General features: G+C 41.6%; 2 protein-coding genes across 2 annotated transcripts in view; both read right to left on the bottom strand.

The window, feature by feature from the left end:
• Positions 1 to 6,689: 6,689 nt before the first annotated feature.
• On the bottom strand, positions 6,690 to 11,686 carry LOC139619914 (protein FAM107B). The gene is made up of 4 exons (XM_071474986.1): positions 11,063 to 11,686; positions 9,349 to 9,451; positions 7,755 to 7,896; positions 6,690 to 7,152 (listed from the first exon to the last, which is right to left on the bottom strand). Exons 1-4 carry the CDS (start codon positions 11,157 to 11,159, stop codon positions 7,033 to 7,035), a joined length of 462 nt encoding a protein of 153 aa, XP_071331087.1. The 5' UTR covers positions 11,160 to 11,686; the 3' UTR covers positions 6,690 to 7,032.
• A 3,128-nt stretch (positions 11,687 to 14,814) lies between these two features.
• Positions 14,815 to 23,736, bottom strand: part of efhd2 (EF-hand domain family, member D2) — a 10,726-nt gene continuing 1,804 nt past the window's right edge. Inside the window, exons 2-4 of the mRNA XM_071475154.1 lie at positions 19,762 to 19,909; positions 19,537 to 19,671; positions 14,815 to 18,506 (exon numbers count right to left, since the gene is read on the bottom strand). Of these exons, the coding sequence (XP_071331255.1) occupies positions 18,375 to 18,506; positions 19,537 to 19,671; positions 19,762 to 19,909 (415 nt within the window). The 3' untranslated portion in view covers positions 14,815 to 18,374. The remainder of the gene's footprint in view (positions 18,507 to 19,536; positions 19,672 to 19,761; positions 19,910 to 23,736) is intronic.

The following is a 23,736-nucleotide window of genomic DNA, read 5'->3' on the forward strand; positions in this document are numbered from 1 at the left end:
AGCTGGAACAGGATCCAGGACCTCCCAGACTGAGACCATGAAACACACAGAACACGACACCTAGTTTGGTTTCTTAGCTAATTTACTTTTTGTGGTTGTAAATAGAATCTTTCCTCCCATCGTAGCACAGACAGAAGGGAAGTAAAGGCACAGCCAATCAGAGACAGCTGAGTCTGTATGCCCCGCCTCCACCAGCTGATTGTGAGTGATTAGTGTGAAGTCTCTTATTAGTAAATGAAGATAAATAACGTTCAGTTTTGTGTATGTGAAACAGTTAGCTCTGAGGAGTTGGACTGGACATCAGGACAAATCTCTGTGTGCTGCCACATCACAGAGTTAATCCATCGTGTGCTGTGCTGTGCTAGGCCCATTAAATATTACCAAGTGCATGGAGGAGTGCTGCCTTGTTGCAGAGGAGCTAACTGGTTGTTCTCCTCACAGAGTTAGCTTGCTTGTAAAAATCAGCTGGCAGACTTTACGTCATAGCCTCTGGCGCTAAATTAAACTTGTTCACTATTGTAAGGTGACCAGATTTCTGAAATGAAAACCGGGGACATTTCCAGTTCGGTTCCAATGTTTTTATCTATGACATAAAAAAGTGGGACAGTCCTGGTTTCATGACCACGGTAACTGTTGCACTGTATCAACGCGGTAGGGTTGCCCAAATACAAAATCATCTTGTGTTTGGAAACTAAAAGACGTGAAATTTGTCCTGTATGTTTGAGTCTCAGTTCAGTGCAAATAGATTGGACATAAATATTACAGGCCTGTTTTTAATTAACAGTTAAAAACAGGCACTTTTCCAGGAAAACGGGGACGTCTGGTCACCCTGCACTGGTGGTTAATCTGAGGAAGAGCAGTTGTTGCTGTTGTTGCTTCCCCTGCAGGAGCAGTGAAGAGAAGCAAGGCGAGGCCACACGGTGACCAATGGGAGCTGGTTGGCAGGTCCACTGGCGGAGTTCAGGTCTGGGACTCAGACTCAGACACTATAAGCAGCTGATCTGAGTCAGACAGTAATTTCTCAACCTCCTCCATCCACCACCTGCATCAGAATCACAGCTGCTTCTCGGTCTCTGCATTATTCAAGAACACTGACTAATTTATAGGTGAGAGACAAATCGTATGTGAAGGACAGATGTGCTCTGTTGTTTGTGTGTGTGGATGAAAGGATGAACATGCACACATGCAGATGACAACGCAGTTTGAAACAGTGCGAGGTCCATACTCACATACTAGGTGCCTGGGTGGACTTCTGTGGAATTGTGGCATGCATGAGGATAATTCACTGTGGGGAGACACCCCACTGTGGGCTGAAGGAAGAACTGAAAGACAAGATAATCCTTTGAGAATTGAAAGTCTCACAGTTAACCTAAGAAACTCTGCTCATTTGTTTTTGAGAAGAAAAGATGCAGGTTTAGATGATCCACGGCTCCTCAGCTCACACAGCTTCCTGAAAATGTTTCCCATTGTAAATGATGCATATACACATATCGGATACTCCATCAGTCATGGGAAGTGTTGTTTCATGGTCAGGAGGGGAGGAGCCTCAGGAGAGGGGAGGGGCTATGTCTTCTTTCTGCTGAGGGGAAGGTCGTCATTCTTTCACAGCGTCAATAAAGAGTCTTTTAAATTTTCCTCATCCTGCATTTATGTTCGATTTCATTCTTCCCTGCAGAGATTTATTTAAAAAATGAATCTGTAGCCTCTTGTGTGCACCACGGATAGTAAAGGTACGTTTTGGCCATTTACAGAGGACAATTTGGAGATTTGTGATAGAAAAGTCAGTTCCATGCTGCATCTGAAGATTTAAATAATTCATGACGGTATCCACACTGCGCCAGTTGTGTAATACACACAGTTTGTTGTGTGAAGACTGAGCGTGCACCTCTGGAGACACATTTTAAACCTATTATTACAGGACAGGTCATGATCAGTTGAGACACTGATAAAGAGCTTTGCAGGACAGGGATGATCAGGAGGTTTAAAAATAACTCATGTTTAAACTTTTAGTTTTGGAGACACAGCAGGAGATAATCAGAGGATATTTTCCAGCATCAGACAGTGAGAACACTGCACACAGCTTTCTGTCTGTTTCCACACAGAAACAGTGACAGCAGTTACCTGGATATGATTCCAGTTCTATGAATACATGTTATCCCTCTGATGCAGGGTTCCTCGTTCAGTTTCAGACCCCTACTTACTGTTATACCAACCACATTATTAATGTAACGTAAAACCTTTACAGAACATGTTTTGTTTGTTAAATTGTCTTTTTCAAAGCATCTAAATAACATTTATTCTCTGCAGTTTAAGCTTTGCAGTGACAGTAGTTTACCTGAAATTAGCAAGATGTGTGTGGAAGTCTGTCAATACACAGTTCTGGTTGACAGGCAGAATTTAATATTATTATTTTTATTATTTTCCAAGTGCAGACAAGCCCTGTGCTTCGTCTTAGTGAGAGGACTCGTGACTCAAAAACGAAACCTGGTGGCATCAGAAGTCAGTTCAGGAAAGTGTCTGTCAAAAGCTGCTGTGAAATCTGTGTGAGAGATCCATCAAAGCCCTGGAGAGGCCGATATTTTGACAAGAAAACCACTCTCGGACCTTTTGGGTGATCTTTGGTATGAAGGCACAAACACTCACTGAACAGAGACGATGCTTCATTCAACAAACTGAAACATATTTCACTAAGAAAAATCATCAGAATTAAACACATCTCTGTCTTTCTCTCACACACACATCCTGACACATCCACAGGCTCCTGTCATAAACATGATTATAAGACTGATTCATTTGGTTTCCCTTCAACTGAAAGTGGAGCCCCACTTTTTAAGTGCAAATTCATATTCCAGTCTAGTAGTTCTAATCCTGATTTCTACAGCCAGCTCCTGGTCAGGTTTTAGGTGTGATTGTTAGTGGTTTCTACTTTTCAACTCGGTTTTCTCTTCTCCTTTGAGCCAGCAGTTCACTGATTCATGCTCTGCTTGGATTATTTGAGCTGGTGTTGAAGCAGTTTCTTCCTTCTTGTAATAAAACATTTAGTTGTTTCCTGTCCATTCGAACTAATCGTGTGTGTGTCTGAGCTGTGCAGTCGACACAACAGCCAGGTGACCTAACACCTGGGTCAATCCCTTGTCTTTTATGCCTTGACTTTAGTGACAGGGACTTGTTTACAAGTTCTTATATCATCAGTTTGAGGTCTGAAGGGTTAGTACTATGAATTCTTGCTGTTTAATTAACCAGGCAGCACATTTTCAGTCATATCCACCAATGCAATCTTCAGGTTCTCAAAGGGGCCCTCATGCTTGAAGATGCCATGTTTAATTTACTTTAGTTTTTGACAAACTGTAGAAGGAATATAATGGTTTTCATAGTTATCAAATGTGCCTTTGTTTCAAGCAAGGACCAAAAACACACGAAAAAAAAAATACCATGTACTAGGTTGGGTTTTCGTCCCATGCAAAACAATCTAATTTTCAGAAGCTGTTACCTTCCAAAGGACGTCTCATAAATACATTTTGGCCTTACAGTTTTTCAGTTATAAGCGTTTTCATTTACATAATACAAAGACAGGAAAATTAGGTTAAAACAGGTGGATGTTAAGAGGTTTTAATGAAAAAATGAACACGTGTTTTTCCTCATGTGACAGGACAAAGAGGTTTTATATCTAATATAAATATTATAATAAATAATAAATAAATATTATAATATAAAATACAATACAAACATAATATATATAATATAATATATATAATATCAAGCATGATATGAGGCTTGAGTTTTTCAAGTGTCCCACTGAATCAAAGCAACCAAAGGAGTCAGGGCACTGATCATCCATCACTGCATTCAGTCATAAACAGAACATAAAGAGAAAGTTACACTAATGGGTCGGTTGTTTAAGGGTTCATTCTGGGTCCTGAATTACAGCATCTAAAATTATGAGTTTTGCTTGAGTAATAATTCAGTTATATTTAAAAGTTATTGAAATGACTCACTGAAGAGAAAGTGCACAAGTGGACATGCAAGAGAGGGGGAGCATGCACATGGACAGAACTGCCACGCTGTATGTTCCTGATGTTTATCACACAATCTCCATCTGTTTCACAGGAACAGGTCCAACGGACCGAGCTGAAAACACATCATTAGATCAGCCCGTACACTTGTCTCCTCTTGGGTTTAACCTCACTGATCTGAATTATCATTAACTGATCAACTGGTCATTGGCAGCATCTCTCACCCACTGTCAGGACTGAAGTGTAGTCGCTGTAGCTGCTTGGGCAGACTGTATGTTGGAGTAAAACATTTTCAAATGGGTGCAAATCTGATTAATAATAATTAAAACCACCAGTATATTTAGTGTGTAATTACATAGACTGACTGTTTCTCTCAGCTCCTTGGACTCCAGTATGTGGGACAGCGAAAAGCAAAAACCTGCAGCTGGATCAGGTGAGAGAAACACTGCCTTCACTGTTCCTGTTGGGTTTGTTTAGAAAAAACTATGACTCAGCGATGGAATAATGTCTGCAGTGCTGGGGTTACACAGCCAATATTAGCAGTATATATTATGATGCACTAAGCACAAGTCAAGAACATTATAATCCTAAAGAGAGGTGATATTTGCATAAACTGCAACAAATGCTCACAAACCCACAGATTATAAACACAGCTGCACAATAATCTTTACGACGTCCGCACACATCCAAATAAAACCAGTGTCCCATCTCTGCTTTCTCCATTTTTCTAGCCTGCTAAAGCAGCTACACCAGAAAACCACCACCCATTCAATAATTGAAGAGTCTCTTCCTGCATCCTGACGACAATGACGTCATCCAGCTACTTTCTCTGAGACTCAACAGAAGAACGGTGGCGTCTCAACAAACAGGAGGAAAAGACATCAATGAACCAATTATCTCGGGCCACCACGATCCTCCCTGTTTCACTACAGGATGTATGTTCCCATCATCGACCCATCCATCCCAACCACTAGGAGCTACTCACCCGGCTGGTTGGCGTTCGGCCAATGTAGGGGTTCTGGACTACACTGCTCATGATCGAGCTCGGTGATGACCAGAGAAAACAGTGTTTATTTTACTCAGTCCAGTGCCGAGCAGAGCTGGTTCTGGATTGCTTTAGAAGTAGTTGGTGGAGGAGTTAATATGGCTTTCTACTCCCTCCTACTCGGTCACACGGCACACAAAGAGCCCTATCACAACCCTGTCTGCACTGCAGAGGACAGAAAAATAATCTCACAAGTAAATTATTTATCCTGGCACTAAAACTAGCATGTGCACTAAAAGCTTGTGATTGTAACAGCAGAAAGTGAGGTAAAACTCTGTCATTCTGCTCGCTCCAACAGGGACGGGTCTTTTTCAGACACTCTGTGTATTTATTAAAAGGACAACTACTACTACTACTACTACTACTACTGGGGTACAAAGTGCCATAGGTGTAGATATGTATATGCATTGGGGGGGGGGTATGTCTCTGGCACTATAAAAAAAAATGTTAGGGACTTTGTGTTTTAAACACCTCATGTGGTTAACTGGCTATGCACAGTTTCCAGGTTTATGTGGCCTCTCTGATGAGGAGTGAAAACCTCATGAGTGATAATGATTTGATGATCTGCACTGCACGTGTCAGCTTGGAAGTAGCATGTGTGAAAACATCACAGTACTAAAAATCTCATCATCCTTATAGATATAACTCAGAGGAAAGGATTCAAGGATTCAACATAAGATTTTGAGTCAATCACACAATAATAAATTTAAATTTTTAAATAATTTAAAAAATTAACATCATGTTGTATTGAAGAAGACTTGAAACTAGAGACTGAGACATAAACTCGTCAGGAAAATGTTTACTGAGGGAATAAATCAGTGAGAAGTAGAGACATTTTCCCATAGACTTCAATACAATCAGACTCTGTTTACAACCAGTGGAGTCGCCCCTGATGGTCATTAGATAGAATGAGGCTTTAAGGCTCTTCAGCACTGGCTTCACTTTTCAGACCTGGAGTCTATGTCAGTGTTTACACAGTCTGTGGTTACCCCTCCAGGCAGGATCACTGTGTGAGAACCATCATCAACAGTAAAGAGGGATGTGGAAATACTGTAGGTCTCCTGTTGCTTTGTATGAAATCATACTCTCATCATCTCGTCATATTTTCTGGAGGTTTTTAAAGGAACTATTTGTAAGTTTTGCTACATAGCTGTTAATGCTAACAGTGGCTGCTTATTTAACAGTCTAGAAGAAATGCTGTGAGTTCAAATTTCATCCCTTTACTCACCAACAGCTGTCTCCAGCAGTGGAAAGCAACACCAATGTTAACTCTTGTCTCAATTGTATCTTTTTGTCTACCTAAGCTAGCATGCTAACCAGCTAGCCCCAGCTGGTCTTGTCACTTTCCGATACCGACTCACTGTAGTCTCTAATCTGGCCTGAAGAAGCAGCACTGCTCTGAGGACGTACTATAACCTCTTGTCTTATAAAGACAATGATGCCGAAGCTCTTGTCAGCAACAATCACCACCACTCACTCCCGACAAGAAACCACATTAGGTGGCAGAGAAAACGTACAAATGGACCCTTTAAAGCTCCTGCGATACTGTGGGTATAAGTTTGGTTGCAGATTAACCAAATTCAAGATGTCAGATTTTTTCAATGTCTCACTCTGGCATTTGAATAGGTAATATCAGTAGTTTAATAATAGTAAATGATAAACCAGTGTTTGACATAGTTTCACAATAATGACATTAACAATTAAAAGGATATCAGGTATTCACAACATGCTATTGATAGAACAACTACTATCAAGCAAAATTACTTACAAATATTTGACTTACTCATTTCTTTGCACAGCTATAAAAGCAGATTGTTTCCATCTGTCCACCTTTAAAAACCAGTCTTAAATCCATTTATACTTATTGTCTTTGAGCACAAACCATGTTGTTGTTCTTGCACGTTTGGGGCAGTAGATGTTGAATAAACTCTGATAAGACCAGAGTTCGTTTTGGGTGCGTTCTTCTACAGCGTTTCAGAAATGCGCAGCCTTGCTCTGGATCGCTGAGCTGATCTTTCTGAGGTTCTGTCGGACTCTAACAAACTCCATCAACTGGGCTTCTTCTCGCAGCTTCTCCTCTTGTTCCTTCTCTCTCTGATAAGACAAAAAGAGAAGCATTGGCACTGCATATTCATGAAAGATGAAAAAGATCTTTATTTCAAGACACGGGCAAGAGTTACTCTAGTTTTCAAAGGCTAACCATGATCACACACTCTACTGTGACTGTAGCAATCTAGTAATGTGAGGTTTCTCGATGGCCTTTACCCAGAGTCTAGGATAGGCAGTGGCTCTACACCACCACCTATTCAACCAGTTAGACAAATTGTGTGTTTAGTTACACTTCCATGTAGACACACTGTAAACCTTTCTAACTGATCGGCAGTAGATCCACCTGCAGGGATGGAAATTCTGACATTGACATTGTGTGTTGCCCGAATTTCGCGTCTGTGCTGCGTTCAAAGTTCAGCTAATTTCAACTTTGACCTTGTATGCCAGTGACCTTTCAACGTATAGAACGAGGTGACACCTGTCCATGACTACCTGAGCACAACCTGTAATGGATGAAAAATGTATTGTCTGACTTTCAGTGTTATCAGAACAGTACAACACCACCTTCAAATCATACTTTTACAAGATTCAAAGAAGCATTTCCTGTCATTGTTGATAACCTGTAACCTTTAAACAGAATCTATTACCTCAAGTTGTTTCTGCTGACGTCTCAGCAGCACATCCTCCAGAGGACTCCTGCTCTGTCCCTCCTCTTCCTGGTCACTCTGCACCCTCTTCCTCCTCTCCAGTACCTGCTGAAGTTCAGATCTGCTGCTCAGAGCCAGACCCCTTGGCCCATAGAGGAAGAGACAGCTGGAGTTAGACATGGTGGACAAGTCAAAAGATGGCGGTTTATAGACAGTATAACAATGTATAGTTTTCCTAGAGAGGAAATATGGTTGAAAGGGTTTTGTTTTTACCAACAGGTTACCAAACTTTTTTGCTTCCAAATTATCCAGATGTTGCTTTTCAGGGTTTTTTTTAATATTCTCTAGATATGAATGTGGATTACTGTTTGGGAGGTCTTTTATTTTGTCATTCTCACTCCTTCCTTTCTTATCCAAGTGTTTCAAAGGGCAGTTTTTAAGCAGCTCTCAGAATTCCTCTGACAGAACGACCTTGATCCTTGATCCAAATCAGTCGGGCTTTAAGAGTGACCACTGCACTGAAACAGCTCTGTTGTTTGTGACAGAAACCCTAAAGAAACCAGACTACAGAAACCTCAGTCTTCAGTTCTCATCTTGCTGGACCAACAAGCCTTTGATACAGTGAACCACCACATCCTGTTGTCTTTACTCTCCGACATGGGAATCTCAGGCAAATTATTGTATTACCGTATGTACCATGAGTAATATGGTAACTTATTTTATGAAATAATGTGTTGTACCACATGTGGGCCTCTGTGAACTTCCCCATTCATTCATAAATTCATAGTAAGAAACATAAGGTAGCAGTGACATGGTTGTTCCCCATGAATGATAAAACTGGGTCAATCGTTGATGAATAAATTACTTTGACTTATTTGAATATTTTAAAATCATGCAGTGGTAAAATGAATCCTTCACACAAATTGGGTAAAATCTGTGGGATGATAAAACAAAACATTTCCATTCTCCAGCTATTGGTTGTATGATAAATGTCATAAATTACATAATAAATTATGAAGTTGGAAATCAGGAATTAAAAATGTCTTATGGCACATAAGTAATATCAGGATCATCATAAACTTAAAATGTTAAAGCAGATTAATGTTTAAGATCAGGTGAAACCTCTTTCTGGTATGAGTTTTGGAAACTGTCAGATTAACAGATGCAGCACAAAGATCCACAGCTTTCACTGGTGCAGTGTTTGCTATCAGGACACAGCAGTGGTGGAGCCAGGTCTGTCCTCCTGTTAACATATCACTTTACACTGCTTCAGGTTCCCCCAGTTTAAAGGACTGCAGCAGCATGGAGAGAAGGTGTATGATTGCAACTTTGTGAGAGAAAGAGACTCTCATGTATTCTTAATGAGAGCTGCTTTCCAGAAGAATGACAGAGGAGGGCTTTAGATGCATTTTGATGATGGACACAAAGGCAAATATGTTCTTACATAAAGCCGAGTTAAGGCAGTTTAAAGGCCCTTTGTTCATGTCCTCATCTTACAAAGGAATAATGTTTGTTTGTAATGAAACCATGGGGGGTCACTTGCCCCTGTTTTGGACAGGATGAGACCGTTTTGTTGCTCCTGTATGGTGTCTACCTCTTATGGGCCAGCAGCAGCTCCTTGTGAAGCTCATTGTGAGTCCTTAAACTCTTGATGGGGTTTGAGTGACTTGAACAGGCTTCAGCGTGGACTCCATTATCTGACAGAGAAATCACATCAAAAACATCAAAACAGCACTCAATACTTCAGAGGGATCAACTTCAATAGGATTTTATCAAACAAAATTCAGTTCAGAATCTGTTTATGAAATCTTAATACTTCCTTATTGAATCTTTTAAATCAGTTTGGTGAGGTTTTTATTTCATTCAGCAATGTAACAAAACAAATTTAAATCGTTTCATAAAACTAAAGATTTGACTTGATATATTTCTTCTTGTAATTGTTGTAATGTATGGACTAGTTACCAGACAGGAAACAACACTAACACAATGACATAAACCATGCACATACTGCTGAGCCGAGGGGGTTGTAGGGTTTTCACCATACAGTATATTTGATCTCTGCTCTGTGACCTTTTACCCATTAACCCTGTGCTCACTCAGTTTGCTTCTTGCTGGGCTGTGCTGCAGCTGCACAGTGAAAATAATATTCATTCTTCTTTCTCATTCGGTGAATATCAATTCAATGTTTTGCACAAAGCGCTTCACATTAGCTGATGGTGAACTGTTGCACTGCAGCAGCTTGTCAAAAATGCCACAAGTTGGCTAGATATTTACACATCAGGCTCCACTTCCTGTCACCAAGAACAGAAACCTGAGGCTGCAGTGGACACAGGCTCACCAGCACTGGACAGGTGAAGACCTGGTCTGATGGATCTGGATTTCTGCCGAGGCAGCAGCTCAGCCTGCTGTCAACAGTCCAGGTTGGTGGTGGTGGTTTAATGGTGTAGGGAAGGTTCTCTTGTCACACTCTGGCCTCTTAACATCAGTCAGTCATGGTCTGGATGCCACAGTGTGTCTGAGTATTGTTGCAGACCACGTTTATCCCTTCATGGCCACAGTTCACCGTCTTCTAACGGCTCCTTCCTGCAGGATGATGCTCCATGTCACAAAGAAAAAGCCGTCTCAAACTAGTTTCATCAACATGACGGTGAGTTTAGAGGACTTCAGTGGCCTCAAGAGCTGGATCCAGTAGACCACCTCTGGGATGTGTTAGAACAGGAGATTGGCAGCTTGAATGTGCAGCTGTCAAATCTGCAGAAATGATGTGAAGCAGTCAAGTCAACATGGAGCAGAGTCTCAGAGGGAAGTCCGGATCTGGATGCATAACATGAAGAACTGAGCAAAGGAGGAACTACCCAGTGTTAGTGAAGTGTTCCTAATAAAGTGCTCAGTCTTTGCTGTTGTCTGTTGTGTCAGAGGCAGAGGAAACAAAGACTAACACAACAGAGAATGTGTCAGTCCAGGATTCGTTGGCTGCAGAGCTGCATGAAACCAGTTATTTAAGTAACTGGGAACTGGGTCCAAAATGGGACCTGTGGTCAGAATCCATCTCTAATCCCTGAACAGAAAATGTTGATCAGACACTGTGTGAGGCTGCTCATGAATATGGTAAAATCACAGTTAGACAAAGTCTCAACAAGATGCCAGTGACATTTACGAGGTACAAAGATCTTAAAGTAACAGAAAAGTCATGATTAACGGTGTCACCACTGAATACTGAGTCAGATCATGATATTAGGAGGGTAATGAGTGATGAGTAATGGCTCACCCAGGTTGTCCTGTCATAACACCACAGATGTTGAACTGACCTTTTCTGTGACTGCTGCTCTGTGGATGAGTGTTGTTCAGCTGGATCTGTGTGTGTGTGTGAGGACTGTGGTCAGGTAATGAGCCACTGATGGACATGATGGTCTAGAGCTGAGGTGTATTCAGGAGGAAGCGGCAGCAGAGCATGAAAACACTTGATGGACGGCAGCACCTGTGGATCTAACATGGAGCCCCAGCTGCTTCTGCCTGCTGGGCAGCTGCTGAGAGGAGGAGGAGGGCGGGGGGGCAGAGGACGAAGACAGAGTCGGCATCATGAGACGGGGGATTGAAATCAAAGAGCAGAGCAGACAGAGACAGCAGAGTGAAGACAGGTCGATGAAGTGGAGATGTAAGTGAATATCTATCCCGTCAGTGAGCAGGGGCACACGTACATGACTCGTCACAGAGCAGATAATGATAGTGACAGAGATTCAGTGTAAAATGATCATCGATCTCACTGAACTAGAACAGAGGAGAGAAAAGACCTGGTGTCGGGTTACAGAACTAGAAAATGTAGAAACTGATGAAAGACTGGCTGCACAACAAGTGTTAAACTGTTCAGAGGAAAAACACAGCTGTGCAGTTTACACACTGGTGCTTGTATGAATTTGTAAAGAGCACTGACATTGTTCTCTTGGTTTTTCTTTCATAATAATAATCACTGACGTAGAGAAATAATTACATTTGCAAAACTGTCAAACTCTGAAAATGCAGACACTGCATATCTCAATAACATCCTTATCACTGTGTGATCATGAGTTTACACAGCCTGTTTAAATTTAACTCCACATCAGAAGCAGCAGCAGGTTCATGCAGCCGTGTACACGTCAGATAACACAGTAGAATCTAAAGGAGAATAAAGACGGTTCCTACCTGCGTCGCCCTGGTCCGTCATGAGAGGCTGTTGTCAGAGAACATTAGCCATCGTGTGGAGCTGACACTCAGTGATACTGCAGAGAGGCTTGTTACCTGAGAGTCCACAGGGAGACACAGCACTGTGACACTAACAGTGCTTTTACCTGCTTCTGTGTCCCATAAAACTTTTATGATGTCATTGGTCAACTCTGCAAAACACTGTTCACTGCTGCTGTGTGCAATACCAATACCATGCAGTCTTATTGAAATATAAAATCTATAACAGTTATGCATTAACATGCATTAGCATTAGCATTAACAGTTTTGCACAGTCAGTTCATTTCATCTAATTTACTTTACAAATCACTATGTCTGCACATATTTTGTCAGTGATAACTCAGTTCTTTACTATCTGTTACTTACTGAGGCATCACAGAGGATGTGGAACCTATGTTATCAGAGTTATCTCTGCTTGGTGGTCAGAGTGTGTGTTGTTGTCAGAGAGCGTCAAAAACCTGCCACTGAATTGCATGATGGGAGGTGAAGGATTCAAGATTTTTTGGAGCTGGACAATAATTAACAGTTAATTAATGCAGCACCAACTCAACATCTTAATGCTGATGGTCTATAATCTAAACACACACTTCATCAACAGAATAATATAGTTTGTTAATTATTTGTATTTTGACATATTTAATGTCTAAAACAAACATTTTTTTTTCTTTCCACTGACAGACACTGTGCATATTTACTCACACTGATTATTGAAATCTGCAGACACGCTCGAGCACCTGAGCACACAAACTGTCATGGTGCCGGAGCTTTTGGAAATAATATTCTGTCTAAAATCCCATCACTCTTCTCTTCACCACTCACTGCTCTGTGCTTGTCCTCTACATCCAACCAACTCAATTCTGTTCAACATGGAAGTATATCATTATAAACCATAACAACAATAATTATTATTATTAATAACAATAGTTATTATTATTATCATTAGTAGTAGTATTGTTATTATTATATAACATTTACCACTAAAAGGAGACATGCACAGCTTGTTGTGTCGCTGTGGTGATGAGTGTGATGTAAGAGCAGCAGTTTTGTGTTATAGCGTATGTTTGGGACGTAGCTCCACCTAGTGGAAACTCACACCTGTTCAAGTGAGCAGACATCACCTATGTCCGATAATAAACCCATCATGGGGGGGACACACGCTTCCAGTTGCCAATTGGCCATTTACTCTGATTTAACTCTAACATGTGAAGCTGGAGGATCAGAGTCCAGGCTGAGGAGGAGGTTCTGACCTCTGTTCAGGAAATATAAAAATATTCTTGTTTTACACACAGTGGTCCTGAGAGCTCAACACACTGCAAGAAGGAAAACACAGGCAAACAGACAAAACACAAGCAAATTCAGAGAACAACAACTTATGTGCTGCACATATTCACAGCAAAACCAAATAGACGAACGCGCTGAAAACACTCCCAACACACCGGAAGTGTTTCCAGGGGACAATAAAAAGTGATGAACCTGACTGGGACGCAGTTGCTCTCAGCACGTTACCAAACTAATGAAGATATTTTCTGAAATTGCAGTGCGATGTGTTTTGGTTGTTTTGTGAAACAGAGGAGCAGAAAAATACACCTGAGGGGGCGGAGCCTGTTAAAACCACCTGGTCGCTGGCGACCATCTTAAAACTTGTGCAAAGCAGATTAGCAACATGAAGATATGAATATTTAAACTTTTGTCAGTATTGACATGATACACAACGTTAGCTCAGATAGATTCTCTGATTCAACTGTTCAGTTCATTCTATAGAAACCATGAGTGCAAAATTATTATTAAGATAAACCGGCATGATAAAAAAGCAAAACGCCCAGACAGAGGAGACTCCTGACCTTTGAAGATGTGGTGAAGTCAGATTGTCTGTCTGTTCCTTATGTTAGTCTCCAGATGAATCCAGGTTGTGCATATTGTCGTGTGAAGTCCGTTGCAGGCAACTTCTTCTTCTTCCAACATAAAAACATTTTTCTCAACTTCCGGTTGGGGGCTTTGGGTTTGTTTTTGTCAGCTCACTGCCCAACTCTGAACTCCTAACCAATGTGTTAGCAAGCTAACCCTTTGTCTGCCTGGAGACAGCAAAGAGAAAAATCTGATTGGATAACTGTAATTTGATGGTTTTAGCTTCATTTGTTTGTCAGCTCTAGACGTCTGTTTTAATTCACCTGGTTACCTCACCCTGGTGCAGCTTTACTGTACTTCAACTTCCCCCAGTGTGAAGTAATAGGCAGCTTGCAAAACTAAGTAGCTTTCCCAACACTGTTGATACTGACTAATGACAAACAAATGCTGCTGTTGTTAGCCTGCTAGCTTCCTTCCTTTTTTAGATAAAATTCTAAATAAAATTTTGACAATTAAAGTTGAGAAATTTGTCTCCATAAGAAGTTGTTTTTGAATGATTTTGAATGAACTAGAAGGTTGAGCTGACTTGAAACCAACCAACCTGTCAAACAATGATTTAATTATAATGTGAACATTTAATTAAATCCTTTAAACCGGCAACTGTAGAGTAAGATTGAACACTGGTTTTCTCACTCTGATGAATCACAGCTAGAGACTGACTCAGAGGTAAATAAAGGATAAACTACTGTGGATCCCAGATGGAGGCTGTGCTCTGTGTAAGAGACAAAATAGGAAAGATATTCTGTCTCTTCTAACTTTCATTCATCATTCTACAATAAACACAGCTCAGGCTTTAATTTGTGTTTAGTGATTTTGTCAGACAATGGTTATAAAATCAGGATTTGACCATAGGCCGTCCAGACGTGTACTGGGTTTTGACCTAATCTTGTTTCTTATTGGCATTGTTAATGATAAAGTGACAATACAGACAATGAACTGCGACAAAAGGATACATTTTATTGAAAATCAAAATAAAGATGTATTAGAGCGTTTCCTCATTTGTTATCAGCATACAAGACAATACAACTGCACATACTAACCAAATAAAGAAAATGAAATGAAAACATAGAAGGAAAACTCATTTTAGTTAAACCCTCCGTGATGATGTTGTACAGAGCAGAGACCACACACACTCCCTCCAGGCTCAGAGTGAAGTTTTCACATTCAACACAGTTCACAGTTGAGTTTCTGAACATCAGCAGTGAGCGAGGAGGGCACCGCAGCAACAAGACGACACACAGAGGCACAGAAAGTTCGATCCATGACACGGTGAAGGTGATGGAACGTACCAACAGACCGAGAGGCAGACACTGGCGCCGGCCGACAGCTTTCTGAGTCACTGTGTCTCGTCATGAATGTCGTCTCCACTCACATATGTGTTGCTGTAGAGTGAACAGCTCCACTGAACTGGACATAATGACAGTAGTTCAAACATTTGGCACTTTAACGATAAGGACATGAGAATTCAGCAGAAGGATACGTGGACTCCACTGTGTGTGCACTGAAGTCACTGTTCTCCATCAATGAGGTGATGTTTAATGGGAAGACGTTTAAAATAAATAACACTTTAGCTTCCTGTAACACAGTGCTGGTATAATCCTGGACAGATCAGTGGAGAACCACAGAGGAAACACGACGATGAAGGATTTGCATATAGAAACAGGGCTCATCTTTGTTTCCAGAAGAACAGTGATTGTGCTTCTTTTGAATACTGGCACTGAAAACGTGCACCGACAGAGAAAAACGAATCAACACAACGATCCAAATATGACAGCTAACAGTGTTCACTTACAACAGGAAATGACTGGGGACAGACCTCTATGAGCCTTACTGCACAAATAATACACAAGAAGAAAACGCACGACAGATCCGACAAAGACACAACCACTCACTGACCCTCCTCCACTTTACACAAGAAGGCAACAAGCTGACACCCTGACACCCCCCGAACGTCCTCCCAGCTCAGCGACGAAACCGACCCGTGTCGAGTCACCAACGCCGAACTGGAAGGAGACGTCAAAGAAAACCCTCACCCCAAACAAGTGTGTCTCATACTCTGATCAAATATTTGTTCGGTTACTCATTTCGGTCACAAGGTGCTGTGAAGTCCTGGCATGCATCAGCAGTAACTACACCGAGGGAGCGTGCATATTATTTTATACAGTATCCAAAGGTTCCTCCCTCACACATTTACTCAACAGGTAAGAGGTAAAATAGAAAATGTTTTATAAAAGAATTTATATAGCTCTGTGCCACAATACAAAAATGAAAGTCATCAGATTTGGATGATATAAAGTGATAATCCTGAAGATCTAATCTAGTATTTGACAGAAAACACCCGTTCAATACACAGCTCATCTGTTTTAAACACATGTGAAGCCAGATCAGGTGGGTGTACGACAGCATTTCACTCGTTTGGACTCACAACAGAATTTAGTAAAAGATAAAACAATTTGATCATCACACACATCTCATCAATAAACAGCAGTCTTTAGTCAGACTTCATTTTTTTTTTTTTTTAACCACAGCTGACAGGAAAGAACCAGGTCTGTGTTCTTCAGTTAGAGACACAAACATTAATTCAAACTGTTGCTGTATAAACTGTTAAAAATGGACATGAGGCCGTTACTGTTACCGTGGAGGAAACTAGTGAACCACACTGAACAAGTGATGATGAGGCTAAACCAGAAACAATGTGAGGAAGAATGTGATGAAACACCAGAGAGGGAAGAGCTGCTGAGCGTGATAATAAACAGGAAGTCATCTGTTAGCTGGTCACTCAGTGAGGCGATTAATGGAGCAATCAGTATTAGTAACTGACTGTATCACAATCAGTTCAACCATTTTTTAACAGACAAATCAACCAGTGACCAACAGGTTTAATGATTTTATCAGTCTAATCTCTGGTGTAGTAGTTATCATGCTAATGTCGACCAAACAATCTTCAGGATTAACACCAAATCTCAAAAACAAGTTAAAAATTACATCAAGTTAAATCTACCATCTACTGATTAAGACACTTACATCAAATGACCAGGTAAGTGCAAAATGTGCAAATCTCTTAGCTAAAAAGATTTACCTGATTACAGAAAATACACAGGCCCCACCATCTGATCTCACAGCCAGTGAGGGCCACAGGAAATGGGCTGATTAGCATTCAAGGCTGGTTTCAGTTCAGGAACAAGGATTTCACATTAGTCACGACTTGACAGTGAGAGAACAGTGGGAAACGTGAAGCAGTGGAAGCTGTGAAACACCGAGTGGCACTGGTCTAACTGCTGGAATGGCACGGGCGACGTTCTGAGCCTCCAGAGGATGAGAACGTGTCTGTGGGTCTGAGCTGCACAGTTCAGCCGTTCCCATCAGGGGTGGAAACACTTGACACCAGTGACTACAGGTGAACCAGGAAGTAGCTCCTTCACTTTGAGCTGATTGTGACAGTTTCAACCTGTGGTGGCTCCTGTGGTTGGACCACACATCTCAGCAACTGATGCCTGATGGGAATAATGACCAGAACTGGACAAAAGAGACCCGTGTTTCTAAAAGAACCTTATTTTAAAGCCATCTGAACTTCAGAAGGTCCCATTCAAACCACCACCAATCACCATCCCCAACAACAAACACCATAATCTACTCAACACCCACCACATCCCATCATATAAAACTACAGAGCTGACGGAGGAAATGTGGAGCTCAGCTCTTTGTTCAACATGTAACACTGTAGATAGATGGATCATATGACTGCAGAGTGTCACTGTGGATTTAATACGAGCTCTGGAATGAACGAAGTCAATCAAATATGGGTCAAACACTGTGGCCAGGACAGTGCAATAAGTGCATTAATCAGCAGTCTATGCAAATACTGGGAACTGGACTCAGATCCAAACACAGCAGGTACTGAACAGCCCACAACAAGTGGCTGTGTCAGTGTGTGTGTTGTTTCAGGTACAGGTGAGGGAATCAAATACTAATCAGCAGCAATGAAGATGCTGAAACACGGTGAAGCTGTTTATTATAGACAGAAGCAGGATGTTCCTGCTCTGGAGAGCCCTATTTTCAGCCGTGTTCTGCTGGAGCGTCTCCGTCAGCGCCCCACTGTGCCAGCACCGGGGGCCACACAGGTGATATCTGGGTAAAAACTGGTAGTGGACACGTGGCCGATGTCAGAGAGTCATCAGTTCATTTAGCTGAGTACAGACAGTCGTTACACTGAACCTTTATTTAACGTGTTTCTGATGTTTGACTGTGTTACTGAGCTAAACAAACTGATGATCATTGATTATTTATCAATTATTAACATAAGCATGGACAGTGATGAGTTTTCATTGTGTATCTAGTCCACTGTATCGTGGACTAGTGATCAATGTGTCTGGGACTTTGGGCCTGTGGCGGACTCAGGTCTACCACTGTCATACATGGAGCATTGGAACGCACTCAGACAAACTAACAGCATTAGTACAGCACAGAGAGTGAGAGGTCCTGAGGTGAGAGAGGCGGTCACTTGAAGGCCGACTGCAGTTCTTTGAAAGCGGCTCGTCTCTGTTTCTGCTCCTCGGCCTGCTTCTTCTTGGCCTCCTGCTCCTCGCGGATCTCGGCCTCAAACCGGTTTGACTCGTTGATGGCCTGGACCTGTTGTACAGGAGAACACACAGGGGTCGGGTCAAGAAGCAGACCTGAATCTCAAAGAGCTGTTATTTTTTGGGTTTGTAAAGAACCTGGATCTTGTGAGAATCAAACACTACACAGGCCCACAATGTATCAGATATTTCCTCATTTAAATCAGTTTTATTCTGATAAGAAACATTTATGTTAAGACCTATGAACAGTTAGGACGCACTCGCCTGTAGCTCCTGCAGATTTGATATAAAAATGACATTTACACAATGACTTTGGAAAAGACAACGGTGCTGTGAAGAGAACCCGACTGCACTTAGACTAGACTTTTTGTCTACTGACAAAAACTGAGCCAGAGGTCAGAATAAATCATATTCAGACATAAGTCTACAGAGTTTCCTGGCATGGGTACCTTTTAAATTTTTATACATTTTACAGAAATTGTACATTACAGAAAATTCATTTTAGTATATTCCACAGTGGGAGGGGATTTAGTGAAGCAACATTAATGTAAATATTATTTTGTTATAATAATATTGTTCTTGTTCTTCAGGATGACTCTAACTGGGCAGTTTTCAAAGAGAAGAATCTATATTTTTGGATTTTAGAGCTCAGTTGATCATACAGAGATTTTCATCAGTTTTGAATCATGTCACAAACATAAAACAGCTGCTCTGTTGTTTCTACATTGAAATGAGTCTGTCGCAGTAAAACTACAATGTTGCTTTAATTTTTGTTGCAGCGAGGAAAAGTGGGACGGCATTTTCTCCTTTCCTTTCGTAAAGGAAGGTCCAGTGTTTCTTATGTTTACGAGAGCTGTCCACTTGTAAATGAGTGTTAATACCAGGTCTGAACAGGAATGAACAACAAAGTTTCGTAGTTTTTGTTGACTAGATGAAGACTGGACTGTTTAGGCTGTGGCACAGATCTGTAACACACCTAGAAAGTAACTGACTGCACCCGTTTGTGATCTGTGGGGGTAGTATATTCCATTTCTCCTTTTTAAAACACACTCTGTTTGTTGTACAAGTTGGAGTCAACTTACTTTGGCTTCAAAGAAGGTCTTGGCTCCTTTGACGCCCTCTGTGGAGACATCGATTTCAGAGAGGCGAGCAAGGACACTGAGGCCGCTGTCCTCCGACAGCTCTCCTGCTGCTGCCTTCCTGAAGATCAGCAGGAACTGAAGAGGACAGGAAGAACAGTCACATGGTTGTAGACAGAACAAGTATCACATCCTCTCACTGGTTCTGATATCGATTTCTCCTCTCACCTCTCTGAAGCTGAGTTTGTTGTCAAGGTCCTCGTCCACCTCCTTGATCATGTTCTTCAGGCCGAGGTGCGTCTGTGGAGCGCCGAGCTTCTCCATCATCAGCTTCAGCTCCATCAGGTCGATGTAGTTGTCTTTCCCAGCATCATACCTGGACACAATTAAGGAGACGATTGCTTTGTCACAGAGCTGAAAGAAAACCACCAAGTGTAGCTGTGCAGTTTGTGTTTTACTCTTCCAAGTTTAGAGGCAACTGTTGAGGATCAGGTTTCTGCCCACAGACACTATAATGACTGAGAATGGACAAAAACAACATCTCTTTGTAGTAACAGTGTTACTCTGAATAATGCACAGATCTCATCATCCTCACTGCAACTGTTCCATACTGAATAAAAACAGCCCATTCCCAGCATGCATCTGTTCTCTTGTTCTGCTGCTCACTGTGGGACGACTTCCTGGAACTAAATTAGGGCTCAGGAGGTCAGGAGGTGACACTGAAGGAACAATCATGTCATATTACATCCACAAGGATTTGTGGAAGGGAGGCCACTCAGGGGGAGCTGGAGTCTTCATCAGAAATGATGATACCACACAGGTCGAGAAGGCCGCTGCCGCCTGGCTCGAGCCCAGCAGGGACCTGGATTCACTGTCAGTGGACGTTACCTCAAGCTCAAGTAAATGTCAGAGAATATCAAACAGTCTCAGCATCACTGTCTCCACTGGGATCTGTAGTGATGCTATCAACAAATGAAATCTGCTGGTGTCACATAAACACAGCTTTAAATCCCAGAACTCAAACAATGCTGATAGATACTATGAGAGAAATTTAAAAAACTAATACTAGGTTTACAGCTCTGGGAAGAGAGGCCTTGTCTTAAAACTAGGTCACCTTTGTGGCTGACTTGTGCAGTTATTTTGCAAAGCAGAAAATCATACAACAACCAGAATGCACTGCACAGTGGCCCCCCAAGCCCCTCCCTTCATGGGTACTTTCCAAAGGTCTCTGCTTGTGGTGGCGTGTTTACGGAAGACAGGCCTGGAGTTTGTTTCCCAGGCTTTGGCTGAGGAGTTGGCACTGAGCAGCGTGTGATCTCTGCCAAGGCTGTTATTCATTTACAACAAGTGTTTTCACTGATTGTAGAGTCCAGCAGCGTCGTGTCAGTGTGAGGATCACACAAACACTTGCATGTTGATGTAACAAGAACTGTACTGATGCTGCTGCAAACCAGAGCACAGTCAAAAACCTCTGAGGCCATTTCTTGCTGGGTTTGGGGAAACAACGGAACCAGGAGTCAGGACCGTCTGCGTACAGGTGAGCCAGTCAGCGTTGTGTTGTCCTGTGCCGGCTCTTATCTGCATTCAGAGCTGGCTCAGGGCAATATAACAGTTGCTGAGATAAGTGAGTCAGGTTCACACCCTGTGGAGTAATCTGCTCTGACTGCATAGAGAACAGGTGCTGGATGTTACAGGGACTGTGAATGCAAATGCAGGTCTGTATAAAGAAGGCGACTGCACAGATTTTATGGTATATGGTGGTTTTTTGACAGATTTTCTACAATTGGATTTCTTTTTTTAATCTCAATATAAACAGTATAGTATATCACACACACACACACACATATATATATATATATATATATATATATATATATATATATATATATATATATATATATATATATATATATATATATATATATATATATATATATATATATATATATATATATATATATATATACACACATACACACATTATACTGAATCATACCACCTGTATCATTATATGTATTTTATCTACACATTCTTGCCAATACACGGCTCTAGCTGCTCTGGGCCGAGACTGCCAGGACTTCCCATGATGCACCATGCTCTTCTCTCTTCCTCTCCCTCTCCATCTGTGCCCATTAATATATGTTACTGACGCAGCGTGTTCTGTTCTGCTCTGTTCTGCTCTGTTCTGCTCTGTTCTGCTCTGTTCTGTTCTGTTCCCTCCCTCCCTCATTAACATTAGTTGTACTATTATCATACATCTTATTATGTGAAACCTGTATTATACCTTGTTCTACCCCCCTGACCAAGTCTGGTTCTGGTTGAGTTTTTCCTGCCTAACTGTAATAATATTATAAAGAGACAGTCTGGACCTGCTCAGTATGGAAGAGCTTACAGATATCTGTATCCTCACCAGGGGGATAACCAGAGAGACAGGTGCTGTTAGCATAGCGCAGGGCTAACAGCTGCAGTCAGCTCTGTTTCATGTAAAGCTACAGGAAGTGTGTGCTCATCATTGTGCATTTCCTTTCTGGCAGGCAGAGTTCATGTCCAGACAAGTTAATTACTTCCTGCATACTCACCCTGTAGTCAATAGAGGGACTTAAGATTGTTATCATGCAATAATTGACTTAGTTACATTCTGTTACGTGTACATGGTCCTACAGGCCTGGTACATATGAGTATGAATTCTTTCATAGTAAGTTTCCTTCAGTCTCTGTGCTGATGAACTTTTAAATCTAGCTGGTTGGTCTCACTGGTTGGCTTGGTTCCACATCTATTTTGAGATATTTGTTTTCCAAAGAGACTTCTGGAAAGTAAAGAGACAGCGCTTTATTTCACATGAAGGAAGATGAACAGTGCTTTTTTTTCCAATTCAAACTCATCTCCTTCAGATTTTTATCAGCCAAAGCCATCATACTAAGAAGATCTCATGGAGAGCAACAGTCTTTTAAAAGTGAATGACTTGTGATTGACAAGTCACCTCTTTGAGGATGGCTGTGCAGACAGATTATGCAGAATGCAGTGCAGTTAAAAATGCCTGGACAGGTCTGGACATGACAGGAAGCTGAAGAATCTGGGCAGAGCATCACTCAGAAACAGCCAAAAGTCCTGGACGTGCAAAAACAAAACCTCAGAGTCGACCTGAGCAACAGTTTCCCTGACAGAAAACTGAAGCTCTTCGGCTACAAAGGAATGCCCACAGCAGACCGAACAGAGGACTCTTTGTTACACAGCGATGTGTTACTAGTAGTACAGTAGTTGCTCATAACAATGACTTCATTTTTATCTTCATTTATCCAATCTGACTGCTGGATCCCACTTTCCGCGCTTCATCAGGACTTCACAGGTTTGCTGACTACATTTAAAGAATAGTATAGTAAGTGAGAGGAAGTGGTCAGTAAAGATATAATCAGCGCTCATTTCACCACACCCCCCACCCACGCTGCCTGCTGCTGCTACCAGGCGTCATGTTGAAAACTGGCTGACCCTGAATTCCTGCCATTCAGCTCCAACTCAGCTGCTGAATCTGACTCACTGTGCAGTCACACTGCAAGCAGCCTCATCAAGTCAAGAACACTCACTTCCTATTAGACTGAGGGACGTGGGTAGAGTCAGTGATGCCTTCAACAGATACCACAGAGCTGAATTAACAGTTAAGTTCACACTTATTGCAAACACTTTCGAGTCCTGTTACATCGTTGTAGAAGGTGATGACTTGTTGCTAACAGCATCCTGTATGTTGCTTCCTCAGCGATACATAACTCAACCAACTAATTATATAGAAAACATGCAGCAGACCTGGGGCTGCAGCTGCTACCTGCTCCAGAGCAGGTTCATTTCAAAGGACCCAAAGGAAACCTACCAACAGCCCGACTTCTGACCAATCAGATGACTGGAAACATTGAGCCATCATTCCTACAGGATCCCGACAGGGACAAAAGTAAAGGCATAATAAAGAGTGATATATAATAAATAGATCAGTGATGTGTCCACCCTGGTTTTAAAACAGAGCTTCTAACAAACAGATGAGAGTTTATCACTAAATAAATAGATAACATAGTAACCACATCAGAACTATTACAGCCCTACTTTAATTATACAAAGATTCTTTAATATACAGTGTTGACGCTTTCACTCTTCTTCATCACTGCAGCTCAGGATAACTTGACTTGTGATGATAGCAAGAAAAAAAAACTAAACCCC

Source organism: Trachinotus anak, unplaced genomic scaffold (genome assembly GCF_046630095.1).
Source record: "Trachinotus anak isolate AG129_WGS33_773 ecotype Australia unplaced genomic scaffold, CSIRO_AGI_Tana_v1 ptg000004l, whole genome shotgun sequence".
NCBI classification, from domain to species: Eukaryota; Metazoa; Chordata; class Actinopteri; order Carangiformes; family Carangidae; genus Trachinotus; species Trachinotus anak.